Source organism: Nyctereutes procyonoides, unplaced genomic scaffold, assembly GCF_905146905.1.
Source record: "Nyctereutes procyonoides isolate TBG_1078 unplaced genomic scaffold, NYPRO_anot_genome, whole genome shotgun sequence".
Lineage (NCBI taxonomy): Eukaryota > Metazoa > Chordata > Mammalia > Carnivora > Canidae > Nyctereutes > Nyctereutes procyonoides.
In genome coordinates this window covers 9216719-9229757 of record NW_026575021.1, presented here as the reverse complement: position 1 = coordinate 9229757, position 13039 = coordinate 9216719, and the positions used below count along the sequence as shown (strand labels likewise).

The window sequence follows — 13039 nt, the reverse complement described above, 5'->3', positions numbered from 1 at the left end:
TGATGCGAAGGGTGGCCCCCCTTGACGGAGAGCGAGAGCCGTGCGGCCGCCACCGAGCTGGGAGTGCCTTCTCTCCCCTTCCCTGTCTAAGGCTCGCAGCCACCTAGCCCGGCTCCTCCGTGGGAAAACCGAAGCCTGTGCTCGCCCACATCCGCCGGCTGCTCAACGGCAGAGCTGTACCAGCGAGGGGTCTGTGTTCGTGACCCCGGGCCACTTACGAGGGGGATGAGCGGGACCCGGCAGGAGGCGACAGAGAGAGAGGCTACCTACGTGTGTCACTGCCTTGATGACGTGCCTCCCCCAATTTCTCCAGCCCTCCAGGTGCCACGGTGGGGACGTGGTCCCTGGGAGTCGCCCTCAGGTATCTGGAGCCTGGAAAGCAGTAGCAACTCTTGAGTGATCAAGAGCTGACCGGCCACTAGAGAATACGTGCCCTTCAGGAATCGGGACTAGGGATGGCAGCCGCTGGAAGCCCAGAGGTGGGCGAGGACCGTAAGGGACAGCTCTCCCCCGGGCCTCCCCATCAGGAGGACACTGGCCCTGGGGCAGACGGAGGGGGTAGGAGCAGGAAGGTAGGTGGAGATGGGGAGAGGCGCTGGGAAGCTGCAGGAAGGGCCCTCGGCGGCCACCCTCCCACTTCTGCGCCCCCAGCGGTCCCGGTACCTGGGTTCCCGGCTTCAGGGACGGCACGAGGTCTTTGAGCATCTTGGCTTCAGAGACAGTGACTCCGCCCACCACGAAGAGGATCAGCAGAGGGTGGTCGCTGGGATGAGGCCGGCTCACCTGCAGAACAAAGCGGGGTGGGCTCCAGCGGCTGGGTCGGGGCAGAGAGCGCCGTGCGGCCGGGCGCCTTGTCCCCGTCCCTCCGGGGCCCCTGTCACCCCCTACTGCAGCCGGCGTGAACAACCCTTAGAGAGGCAGTGACCCATGAAGGAGCAAATGGGACAGGGACAACCCGTACCCCGTCACCTTGTGAGTTCCTATGGACATGCCCACCTGGCTGTCCCCAGGACCCCTACACTCAACAGGTTCCAAATTGGATACCCCTTGGATGGTTTTATGGAAAGAAACGCTGAAGTCGAGGGGCAACTGATTATTCCCTCCCTGGCCGCCTTCAGGTCGGAGCACAAGCAGGCCCCTTATTCATTACGGAGCTCGTCCTTCCGGGAGCTTGCCACAGCCGGTGGTTATCGGATTTGGTCGTCCATTCGTTGCCCCGTTGGCCGTCTCCGCTTCCAGAACCCGGGATCTGGTTCACTGCCGAACTCTCGGCTGACCTCGTGCAGTTTCTGGCACCCAGGAGGTGCTCAGTAAATGTCTGTGGGATGGATGGACGGCCAGAGCCCGAGGGAGCTGGCGGTGGAGGGGCAAAGACACGCACGAGCCGAGCACCTGCCCGGGGAGCTCATGTCCAGGGCAGATGTCACGCCCTCGCCCTCTCGCGAGCCAACCTTAGCTGAGCGCCTCACCGCGTGGGATGGCCCACCTGATGTCGTGGAGCATCACCCCGATGCCCTGTGATGTCCTATATGCTAACGGGAGAATGACTCACAGAACCCCTCAGGAAGTGGCAAAACGACCACCACTCAGGGACTAACCGAAGGCCACAGAGGGAGGTTCTGAAGACTGTGTGCTCGAGCCCTACCTGAAGCTGGTGCGGGTCTGGCAGCGTGGGCGAGAACCCAAGTTCTCGGGGCAGGTGGAAGCCCGCCGGGTGGACCGGGCTGGGGCGCAGCCAGGACACAGCTCGCAGGGCATCACCGCAAGGAGCGCGGTGCCAGCTCCCCTACAGCCGCCTCAGCCAGCGGCGGGCCCTACAGGCTGTGACGCCACTGAGGCAGGGTCCCCAAAGGCGAGGACTGTATCTGCTCAGTCACACTCACTCCCAAACCATCTTCCCGCACAGATGGACCCCAAGAGGGTGGGGGGGGGCAGCGGGCCCAGGGCAAGCCCTTTCTCCTGGCCCTGCTCCAACTCCCTTCTCAGCTGGGTGCTTCTGGCTTCCTTGCCTCAACATACCCAATTTTCAACATCTTATTTTTAAAATACTCAGAAAGGTAATAGATTCAGTGTTTCCCGTTATAGAAGTTACTCTTTGGCTTCTGGAGAAGGAACTCAGAACGGAAAAAAAGGAAGGAGGAAGGGAGAGAGGAAGAGAAGGAAAGAGAGATGGTGTGTGTGTGTGTGGGGGGTGCGGATCGAGACCGAGATCTAACCTTCTCCAAAACAGGCGGTGGTGAATCCTGGAAACTGTGATCTTAGGAAAAGACTGACTCCTCATTCCTCTCCAGCTCCTTGCCCTCTAGCTCTCCTTCCCTGGGACTGCATCTGTTGGCTGCTTTCTTGCAAGTCACGGGACACACACCCGGGACAATCCTGCTTGCGTCCCGCTGTGGCCCCGGACTAGCTGTCGCCGAAGTCACCACGGCCATCCTGTGTAGGGTCATTGAACACTGCTTTGTCTTCATTTAACGGGTTATTTCCGTGGCATCTGTCACAGTTGGCGACACCTGCCTGGCTACTCCAGCAGCACTCTCCGCGGGTTGTTTCCTCTACCTTTCTCATCATTTCTTCTCACATTTCTTCACAGGTTCCTTTCCTTGGTCTGTCCCTTAAAAGTCCATGCTCCTTAGGGGCTCTATCTTTGGTCCCTGGCCCTTCTCACTCAATACATCATCCCCGAAGGATCTCACCTACTCACTCGCCTTCAACAATCTTTTCTATCCTTCCCAAATCTATGTCTTTAGCTCCAACACCTCTACTGAGTTCCTATGGACATGCCCACCTGGCTGTCCCCAGGACCCCTACACTCAACAGGTTCCAAATTGGATGCATGATCTTGCCACGTCTATTCCTCATGTTGACTTTCTTTCTTTCTTTCTTTCTTTCTTTCTTTCTTTCTTTCTTTCTTTCTTTCTTTCTAGATTTTATTTATGTATTTATTCATGAGAGACACAGAAAGAGGCAGAGACACAGGCAGAAGGAGACACAGGCTCCATGCAGGGAGCCCAATGTGGGACTCGATCCCGGAACCCCGGGATCACGACCTGAGCCACAGGCAGATGCTCAACCCCTAAGCCACCCAGGGGCCCCTCATGTTGACTTTCTAATGGCATCACCATCCTCACAGAGCCCTGAGCCAGACGCCTGACAGTCACCTTGGACTTTGCTCCCTTTCATTTCCCAGGTCAAGCCTGTTCATTGTAAGCCCCCTTCCCCCAAATTTGTGGACCTCTCCTTGAGATCTCCCACTGTCCCTATTCCGGCCAGGCTCTCATTCTGTCTTCCCGGATGACTGGCACAGCCTCCTGGGTCATCTCCCTGTGCTGGTCTGGCCGTCCCCCATCCGTTGTCCTCGTTGTCCTCGTTCCTGCCTGAGGAGGCTTTCTAAAATGCAAACGTTTCTTGTCACCTACGGTGAGCACTCTCCTAAATATTCCTGTGCATTATCTTTTTCAATCCTCAAAATAGCTTCTGGGGGCAAACACAACCATGGCTGCATTTTGTAGGTGGCGAGTTTCAAGTTTTCACACCGTAACTCAGTTGTGGCATGAGGGGCCAAGCTCCGGAGGCCACGCTCTGAAACACTCCTCAGCTCCTTCGCGTGCTTGCTCCCTCTGTGAGTCTTTGGGGATGAAGCTCGAACTCCTTAACTGGGCATCCAGGGCTGTCTCAGCGTGGCTTTGCTTCATGTCTCTATCTCCACCTTCTACGCCCGCTGTTAGCTGGAGCCATTCGTGAGAATTTGAGCCATGCCCGACTGAAGGGTACGTGAGGTGTTTGAATGTTATTGAACATTTACACTGAAAATGCATTTATCACAGTGTTCTGTTTGGTTTACTTTCACAAAGTAAACGAAGCCATCGAGAAACAGGAAGCTGGCACCCTGGAGCCCCTCTCACGCCCCACCCTGGTCACGACCTCACCAAGGGTAACTACCACCCGGACTTCCGATACTCGACATTGTACTTTGCTCTTTTCCCCTCTCTCTGAACCCTGGAGAAGCTCCATGTTAGTGGGAAAGATCCGTGGCCCACAGGCCCCGGTTGGGACCACACCAGTGTGCTCTGGCCTCTCCGTGCCCTGGTCCTGCAGTTATTCAACAGTTAAAGCCCCCCTTCTCCTCTGAAGAGGTGTCTCTCACCATCTCGGGACACCTCCACCGACCACACCTCTGCCGTGGCCCTTGTCAAACTGCACTGCTGCCCGGATACACCTGCCTGTCTCCTCTTCTAGACTCTGGGCTACTGAAAGGGAAGCACAGATCGTATTTATCTTGGGATTCTGGTATTTCGGGCATTGAGCACAGACCTTGCTTACGGTAAACTTTGTCCAAATGTTGCATGAATAAAAATAAATGGATGGACGAATGAGTAAGACCCACGGGCCAACTGGAGATGCGCTTCCTTTTCTTAGGGATCTTTGAGAAAGTCTTTCTTTGCTTCCAGTGTGATTTATCCTGGCTGAGTCGCTAACCCGAGGTTCCTCCCAGCCCTGCAGATCACTTTCTCCCTCGATCCTGGAACCGAAACACAGCTGGCTTCAGAACTTCAAGTGGTACAGTCTGTTCCCAAAGACACGTGCTTCCTGGAAGAGCCTGGGCTCTGAAGCGCCCTGCGAGGATCCTGGGAGGATGTCCTGAGAGATGAAGAGGAGGCAAAGAGCAGTAACAACAAGGGGCAGGCCCCTGGGGCCAAGGAGCTGGGGGCATGTTGGGGTTGGCACAAATAAAAGGGTCCCCCTCATGCACATTGCCATTTGCTCTTTCGGTTTCTGTTCAGATTTATGATACCGGACTTCTGTTCAGATTCTGTTGATACCGGACTTTCCTTCTAGAACATGTCAAGTGGGCAGGCCCTTGGGAGGCGCAATCCCTTAAAGTCTCTTCCAGCAGAGTAACACGTTCCCTGTAGTCGCCCCCCCCCCCCCCGGCTGCAATCTGGGGGCCTGCGAGTTCACAGTGTGAGGCACCTTGGGGATGAAGGAGGTGAGCGCCGTTCGTGCCATTGCAAGTGCCCAGATGAATGAAGCGAGTCAGACTCCCCGCTCTTCCACCTTCCGGGCCTTCGCTGGCTGGGATGTCAGGCGTGGGTTCCGGTCAGAGAGGGCGGCTTCTCCCCCCGGCCGCCCAGCCCAGCCTCTGAAGCACAGGCTGTGGGAACCTTCTGTGCAGCCGTGGCTCCCTGATGGCCTGACTGGTTTGGACGGACACGGTGTCCTCTGGCCCCGTCCAGGAGTCCCGGGAATCCCGCTGCACGTGTGACTCCTGCGCTGTGTCCCCAGCACAGGCAGGGCCGGGCCCCCATCCTCCAGCCCTGGAGAACGGAGACAGCGCAACAGGAGCTCAGGCCTCAACGCGCGCTCGGCCCTGGGAACAGCCGTACTGACTCTGAAGGTGGCTTGGCGACGGCTTTTCTCCCAAAAGAAACTCGGAGCACGGCCACTGCCACCAAACAGTGCGTGTCCAGTGTGGCGCTTCTTACTCGGTCATTCATCCGTCCACGATACGTAAGTGAGCAGCGGCTGAGGGCGGCCGGCTCTGGGCCTCAGTGGTGTCGGGGACGCTGCAGCGGACGGACGACACTCCCTGCTGGGGTGGCGCTTCTCTCTCGGTCAGACAAGAAGCGACATTTGTCTCGGAGAATGACAAAGTCCCCGAGCACACAGGTAAGGGAGTGCGCGGGGGACAGGACAGCAGGGGCTGGTGCGGGCATGACCCTAGGAGGGAGCATCAGGGCGACTCTGCAAGTAGGCGACGCTCTCAGCTCGGTTCCGCAGATGGGGACGGGGTGCGCCAAGGGGCCTCTGGTCCCAAGTCCCCCAGTCGGTTACCTGGAGGGCCCAGCCCGACATCCAGGCCCGTCCACCGCAAGCCGGCTGTCATCTCCTCCGGCTGGGCTCCTCTTTCTCTAGCAGCTCCGGGTAGTTAGCAGGCCCCTGGGGGACCCCTCACGGAGTTGCCTGGGCCGCTCTGTGTTCCGCTCCACCTCCCTGCCCCATCTGCTGCCGTGCAGGGCTTCCTCTTTCTGGACACTTCCCCCTCCGGCGTCAGAGCCTCCTCAGCATCTCTCCTGTGTCCCTGGACTCTCCTGGGAGGGCTTGGCTTGCTTGACCTGCCCCACGCCGGGTCCCCGACGGCTCGGGCTCTGGGCCCTGCTCTCCTCCTGAGCCCCGGATGGTGGCCCAGCCGCTGCCCTCAGCTCCCTTGTGCCACGGCCCCAGATGGCGTCGCTGGCCCCCAGGCCGAGCCGAGCTGCAGAGCTAAGCTCTCCAGTCAGTGATCTCCCTCTCCATTCCTGCTTCTCAGTCCGAGAGAATGTTGACGCCGGTCACCTGGTCACCCCACGCCAGGTGAATGACCCCAGACGGTGTCCTCTCATTGGTGTCCACATCCAAGCAACCGCCGGTCCTGTGGGACCTGCCAGCACTGCGTCTGGGCCCTGCTTTAGCTCTGGATCTCCTCACCACACCGGCCTGGCGCCGCTCTGGCCACGCTGCCCCCCCACGCGCCACTCTCAGGGCCACCTCCCTAACATACAAACCGGTTATACATTCCTAACAACCATTCAAGGGCACCTTGGCGTTTTGGTCAAGGTTTCCACGTCCAGCCTGGCCTCATCTGGCTTTTGCTTCTCTCTCTGTCCTCCTATGCTTCCATTCCCTACGTTCGTCCTCGGCCCCAGCCTTTGGGAACTACCTGTAACTCCTTCGGGGGACCAGGCCTGGGTCCCCCATTGCTAAGTCCTGCTGCCCTGCAGGCACTGCGTTCTCCTGGGAGCTCTCTCCGGCTCGCGGCCGGGCTCCCCCTCCTCCGTGCCCTTCCATCTGGCCTGGCACACGGCTTCTCGCTCCTGCCCACGGTCCTCCGTGTTCCTGTCCGTCTCCCTAGATAGCTGCGTGCCACACAAGGTGAGCTCAGCCGTGGCAGGTGGGGCACCTCGTTGGTCTCTGGGTCTTCCCTGCCCACCACCATGGCGAGGGCACAGAAGAGGCTCTCAGCGGCCGCTTGCAGGCAGACAAGGTCCGTAGGCTGCCCGAACCAAGTTTCTTTGCTTAATGAATCCTACTGTGACAATCCACCTCACTAGACCTTACGGGTCGTATTCAGCTGGGGTTAGACATGCATCAAGCCTTACCTCACAGGATGAAGCACAGTTAGGGAGAATAAAATAGAAACAGTGGCTGTGGCATCGCTGCCCTGCCCTGTCGGCATGGATGGCCAAGGGCACAGTCAGGCCGAGCGCAGATTGTGTTTTCCAAGAGTGTCGCAAACAGGAATCCCAGGACGTGTGCTGATTTACTCAAGAGACACCAAATGCTGACATGCTTTCTTCTCGTCAGAAATGCCATTAAGTATAAGGGACCAGGGCCAACCGGTCACCTCTCTAGCTTGTTTTCTTACGTAAATGATGAAGAGCTGGATTAGATGATCTGCAGGTGCGTCTCGCTCTTACTACAGTCCAAGGACCTGACAGCAAATATCGCCTGAGGCTCGTTGTTTTTGCCTTCATCGCCATGGCATCCTTCACCCCTGGCTGTAGGCACACCTGTGTCTGTCTGTCCAACCTGCACGTGAATGGCCTCCTTTACACTCACGGTTGTGGGGTGGGCTCCCAACGGTGATGTGGGGGCATGTGATCCTGCCCCTCAGCCACAGTTGACTGGCTCGGGGCAAGGCCGCTGACCTAGGTTGGGCCAATTCGAGACCCTTCCATGGGAGTCAAGACTTGACCTAAGATAGATGAGGTTCGGGCAAAGAACCGAAGGCTGTGGCATCGCTACCCAGCCACTCATTCAACTGCCGCTTACAGAGCACCTGCTCTACGCTGGCCGCTGTTGTGCGCATCTTGTGCAGGCCAGAGCAAGTCCCAAAGAACCGCTGGGTTTCCTGATGGCTTCCCAGTTCTCAGTCCCAATCCTTGCTGCCCGCCATACTGCTGTCCCGAGGTCCCCGAGACCCTCCTTGGTCTTCACCATGAATGGTCCACAATAAATCATAACGTCGTGCACTTGGTTGGCACCTTTACTGCAAACTGAAAGAGTTTCGATTCTGCTCCCCTCTCACTACCAGCTTCTCAGCGCCTGCTGAGAAGCTGCTTCATCTCCCCTCATGCACCCAAGGTGAGGGAGCTCTCGTATCAATTCAGAGAAGGGCCCAGAGGCAAGAGCCTGGTCTTCTTTGAGTGTTTTGCACAAGTCTTTTATTTTTCCCCAATTAAGCGTGGCCACATAGGAAATGGACAGGAACAAACCAAAACCTTCTTAAAAAATACGTATAAAAGGAGGTGAAAGGGCCTCACGCAATTTCATTAGATAAAACCCACCCTCCTCATGCCAATTCCAGCAGAGAAAACATCTTGACAAATCATGTCCTTTAGTCAAAACAAGCAGGGGGCCAAACACATGGAGTAGATATAAAATATATTATTTTCAGGAGACCGAAACCCAAACCACACATTCCAGAGATGCATTTTAAAAGTGCTGCCCATTAGACATGCTAGTTCTAAATTAAATTAACGTTGAAGCGAGAAGGGGTAAGGTATGTTTCGATTTATTTATGAGATCACTATCACGCTTTCCTGTAAGGAGATCAAGGTGCTCCGTGCAGAAAGAAGCCTCTTGGAGAAATGCTTGGTTCTTTGAAGAATGTCAGGTTCTTCCAAAGCTGTTTCTCTCCAGTTCAAGAGCCACCCCCAACCCCCGAGAAGGGCACTGCCCTTTGAAGCCCACAGTTGCTTGGGGCTAAACACAAGTTTATCCTCCACGTGAGGAGTGCATGTAGCTGATGGAAACACTGTCCCGGAACCGTCTTGTGGCCTCACTCACTCTTCTCCCCAGCCTGTCTGCTCCACCTTCCAGGGCCTGGCACACTGATCCTGCCAGAGCAAAGTCCTGCAGTGTCTCATCACGCAGGAAGGTTTTGTTTTGTTTTTGTTTGGTTGGTTGGTTTTGAGATTATATTGCTTAAAAAAAAAAAAAAGGCAGACAGGCAGGTCTCTCATTACTGAAGGCTTTCTGGGAGGATTTGTTTTGGAACCAGGTCAGGAGCATGAGTGAATTTTCTGTCCCCTAGACTGGGGGGAAAACTCTTAGAATTAGCCACACACCGCCCTGTCAGGCTGCACAGCCAGGTACGTGGTTCAGGCCGAGCGAGCGCAGACTGTGTTTTCCAAGAGTGGCCACGACAAACATTTCTGCTCCTGCTGCACTTGCTCCCTTTCCAAGAGGAAGAGAGTAAGTCGTCTCTCTTCAAACCCGAGTGGGTATGTGACTGCTTCAACAGAGCACCGTGGAGGGCATGCTGCATGACCTCTGAGGCTTCCATCTGGCTCCTCCTAGGACGCTCGCCCCTGAATGCAGCCGCCGTGCTGGGAGGAAGCTCAGGCCGGTGGAGAGGAACTGTGTCCCTTAGCTCACAGGCCAGGCTGGGCCACTGGCTGATGGTCAGTAAGTGCCCTATCTTGAAAGCGAATCCTTTCCTGTCGAGATCTGCCCAGAGTGCAGAGTCATAAACAAAATCCGTGATCGACGGTATGTCAGGTCAGCGTTTTGGGATGGCTTGTTACGCAGCAAGAGATAACCAGAACAGGTGGGGATGGAAGGCTTCTCTGGACAGTCTTTATAGAGGAAAGCCCATTAGCGCAATGTGGGAACGAGATGATAACAAGCAGTAGTAGGATGCAAGTGACGTTCCCACTTACTAAAGGCAAAATCCAGTGGCCTCAACTTCCCTCTCACAGAGCTTTGGTTTGGTGCAGAGAATCTCAGATACGTGTCTTGCATCCTCTTCTCTCCATGGGCCTTAAAGAAGAATAGAAGACACGCTCTCCTGGTGGCTTCCCTCCAGCTCAAAGACATCGCTCCTTGGGAACTCGCAGTTATCCCTCGAAGCCCTACTGACTGTTCCTCTTTACATTTATCCATTTATTTTGTTCAAGCCCTGAACACATGAGCCAGAGGTAATGCTCCTTTACAAGTTCTATGGTGTGGTAGGAAGAGCCAGTCATGGAAGCCCAGGTAGCTAGAGACCGAAACGACTCTCCGCTGGGGTGCTGGGGTGGGGAGGGCTCTGTGGCCAGCCCACCGAGACAATTCCCACCCCCTGCAGGCAGATGACATCCTCTGGCAATTGAGATCAGATGCCTGGCAGCTGGGGGCTGAGGGATGGATTCTGACAGCTGCCGGGAAGACACAAATTCCCCCCTTTTCCTGAAATGCATTACTTGGAAATCTCCTTTGGAGATCTGCCTCAAGGGGCCAGGGCATTTCTTTACAAGCTCTAACTCCAGGGATATGAAGGCAGAGACACACAGCAGCCCAGGATAGCTCCAAACACCATCCTGGGCAAAACCCTCCTAAGGACAGCGAAGCTTCTGATCAGGGAAAAAGCTGCAGAGAACACTCTGCAGAGTGTAAAAGGGTTAATTTAAAAATGTGACGTGTCACGATTCACGAAACAGTACTGGAAAACGCAGGCTGGTGGGTTCCGACAGGGGAGGCTCCACATTGGCCGGACACCTGCAAAGTCCATCGGCCTGTTAAGGGGACTGTCCCCTCGGAAGGAAGCAATTTCACAGGTTGCTTCATCCAGCGTTTCCTGGACATATTTGGTCACTGGATCCTTTTTTGCTAGGAAAAAGCAGTGTCTGTAGCACATGGCTGGACAGGAGCGGGTCGGAGGCCTCACCTTGCCTGGACTGTGCCTCTCTGCACCTGGGAGCATGTGCGGTGAGTGGAGTGCAGGCCTGAGCCTTCACCGGGCCCCTGGCTGATGGTGAAGGCAACAGCCTGAGCGGGGAAGCATGTGCTGCCTGTTGGGCTAGCCCCAGGCCTTGCTGGCCAGGGCCTGAAAGTCCACACTTGTTATTATATTTGCACCCTAGGGCGAAGCCCAAGCCTGGGAAGGAAGGAAGAGGGTGTTCAAGTGGAGAAGGCTTTGGAGACCATGTCTAGCCTGGAAGTTTCTATACAGTATAGCCACCATGAAGGGCTCCCAGACACCTCAGGCTTCCATGCAACACAGGAGCCCCCACACGCTTTTAAGAAGCCGATCTGTAATACATTATTTACTAAAAAAAAAAAAAAAAAAAAAAAAAAGGAAGGGGAACATCCAGCAGCCACTTGACTTGCTAACCAGAGATAGCAGGAAGGAGACCCCCCACCCCACCCCAGCCAGTTTACTGCTTTGTCTCGAGTTTGATCGTCTGCCTTCTGTCCTCTGGCTTTTCCAGGGGACCAGTTTTCCTGGCATGTGCATTTACCGAACTCTGAAAGGCCAGATCTTCTATGTAGATTAATTCATGATTTCAAAGACGCTTTGAAGTAGGCAAAACATTCTGTTATTTCCAAGAGTTATTACAACTGAAATCCTGGCATAGACTGGGAGGCCAGTCCGTAATCTTGTTTAGATCCCTTTAAATTTAGAAACTTTATAGTGAGTTAAAAATAGATCTCATTTGTGTACTTTTCGTCCTTTCATTCCCAAGGCAAAGGCTGTTCCATCATTTTGACCTACCCTTGATAGCAGCCAGGGGAAAGTCTAGCACATGTCACCTGGGAGCCCGCTGGGCTAAAACAAAAGTCATTTCCAAAGAGATCTGGGGGTGATGTTAGTCATATGACTAAGCAGAGTTATTCCTTATTCTACAGAAGTTCTAGAATGAAGAGCAACAGACCATCATTAAGACCTGTGAATAGTATGTGGATGAAGCCAGAATGTGGGTCTGGAGGAGAAGAGTTTGCAGTGGTGCTATCCCAGGGGGCTTGCTTATGTCCTCATATATTGATTGAAAAAAAAAAAAAAGACCATGGTGTTTAGGTCAAAGGAAGCCATATAAGGCTGGAAGGTCAGGCTGCTTAGAACCAAAGTTAAATAAAGATTGCACCTGATTTCAGAGGACCCAAAACACCGATGTTATCTTATAGGATCCTCACCAAGGTGAACACGGTGCCAGCATTTTCATGCCCAGCAAAGAGAGCATTACAATCAGGATTACCTCTTCATGGTTACTTTACCTTCATAAACATGCTGAATCCAGTTTTAAGGAGATCAGTGAGGCCTGAAGACATGTGTTCAATATCCACTGGATCTGGCCTCTCAGGATTAAATATTTCTTCCACAACCTGCTTCAACAATGGCTTATAGGATGCCTGGAAAGACAAAATATTGTGCTGTGAGTAAAAGGGTTTGTTTGCTTTGTCTGGAGAGACGATAGCTTTATCTGCACCCAATGAAGCCAAACAAGTTTATTTTGACACTGAGAAGTGGCTATGATTCTGTGTGTATGAAAAGCCAACTATAACAACATTGGGGTTTTTTTTTTTTTTTGAGTAAATCTCACCCTAATGCCCTAATGCTATTTTTTTTTTTTTTTTTGCTTTTACCCCCTTCTATAAGCAAATGTCTCTTACCGGGACTATAATCCTAGTGGGACTACTTTTTTTTTTTTTGGTGGGACCACTTTTTAAAATCTGGGTTTAAAGTGACGATTTTATAGATGAAGAAAACTGGAAAGCAGAGTATCGTCATTTGACACAGACATGAAGATGGTCTCCAGTTTTCCTCAACATTCTTAGAATTATGCTTCCCTCTGCTAGGAACTGGAATGTTCTCGTAGGATGTATTGTCACGTTCCAAGCCCAAAGCAATCCCTTCTTCCTCTATAGAGCTCAACTCCAAGTATGACTTGGCCAGAAAACAAAGCCAAGATGCCAAACAGGAATCTGACCAAGGTCAGGGCTTAGAAAAAGCAGGTCACATGGTACCATAAGAATTTCAGTAGAATTAAGCTGACGTGGATTCGGTACAGCTCCTACGGTTTGATAAATGGTGCTACATCTATGCATGTTTAGATAATATTTGGAGGCAGCTGTTCCTGACCAGTGTACTTCCTGCGCATGGTCCCCACTCCTCGTGCCTTGTTCTCCTTCCTACCAAGCTCTTCCTCCCTCCCCATCAGCTGACTCACCCCTCCTCCCAGTCCCATTGCTGTCTCTGCTCTCTGGTCCCATGGGGCACCCAAGTTTGGAACCCGAAGGC

At 54.0% G+C, this 13039-nt stretch overlaps 1 protein-coding gene across 2 annotated transcripts in view; it reads right to left on the bottom strand.

Annotated features, from left to right (window-relative positions):
* The window catches only part of SCFD2 (sec1 family domain containing 2), a 417410-nt gene that overhangs the window by 11164 nt on the left and 393207 nt on the right, over positions 1 to 13039 (bottom strand). For both annotated transcript variants that reach the window (XR_008666596.1, XM_055341439.1), the window contains exons 7-8: positions 12016 to 12150; positions 664 to 783 (exon numbers count right to left, since the gene is read on the bottom strand). Coding sequence is in view for 1 of the 2 variants with exons in the window: in XM_055341439.1 (XP_055197414.1) it covers positions 664 to 783; positions 12016 to 12150 (255 nt within the window). In the remaining variant the exon portion in view is untranslated. The remainder of the gene's footprint in view (positions 1 to 663; positions 784 to 12015; positions 12151 to 13039) is intronic.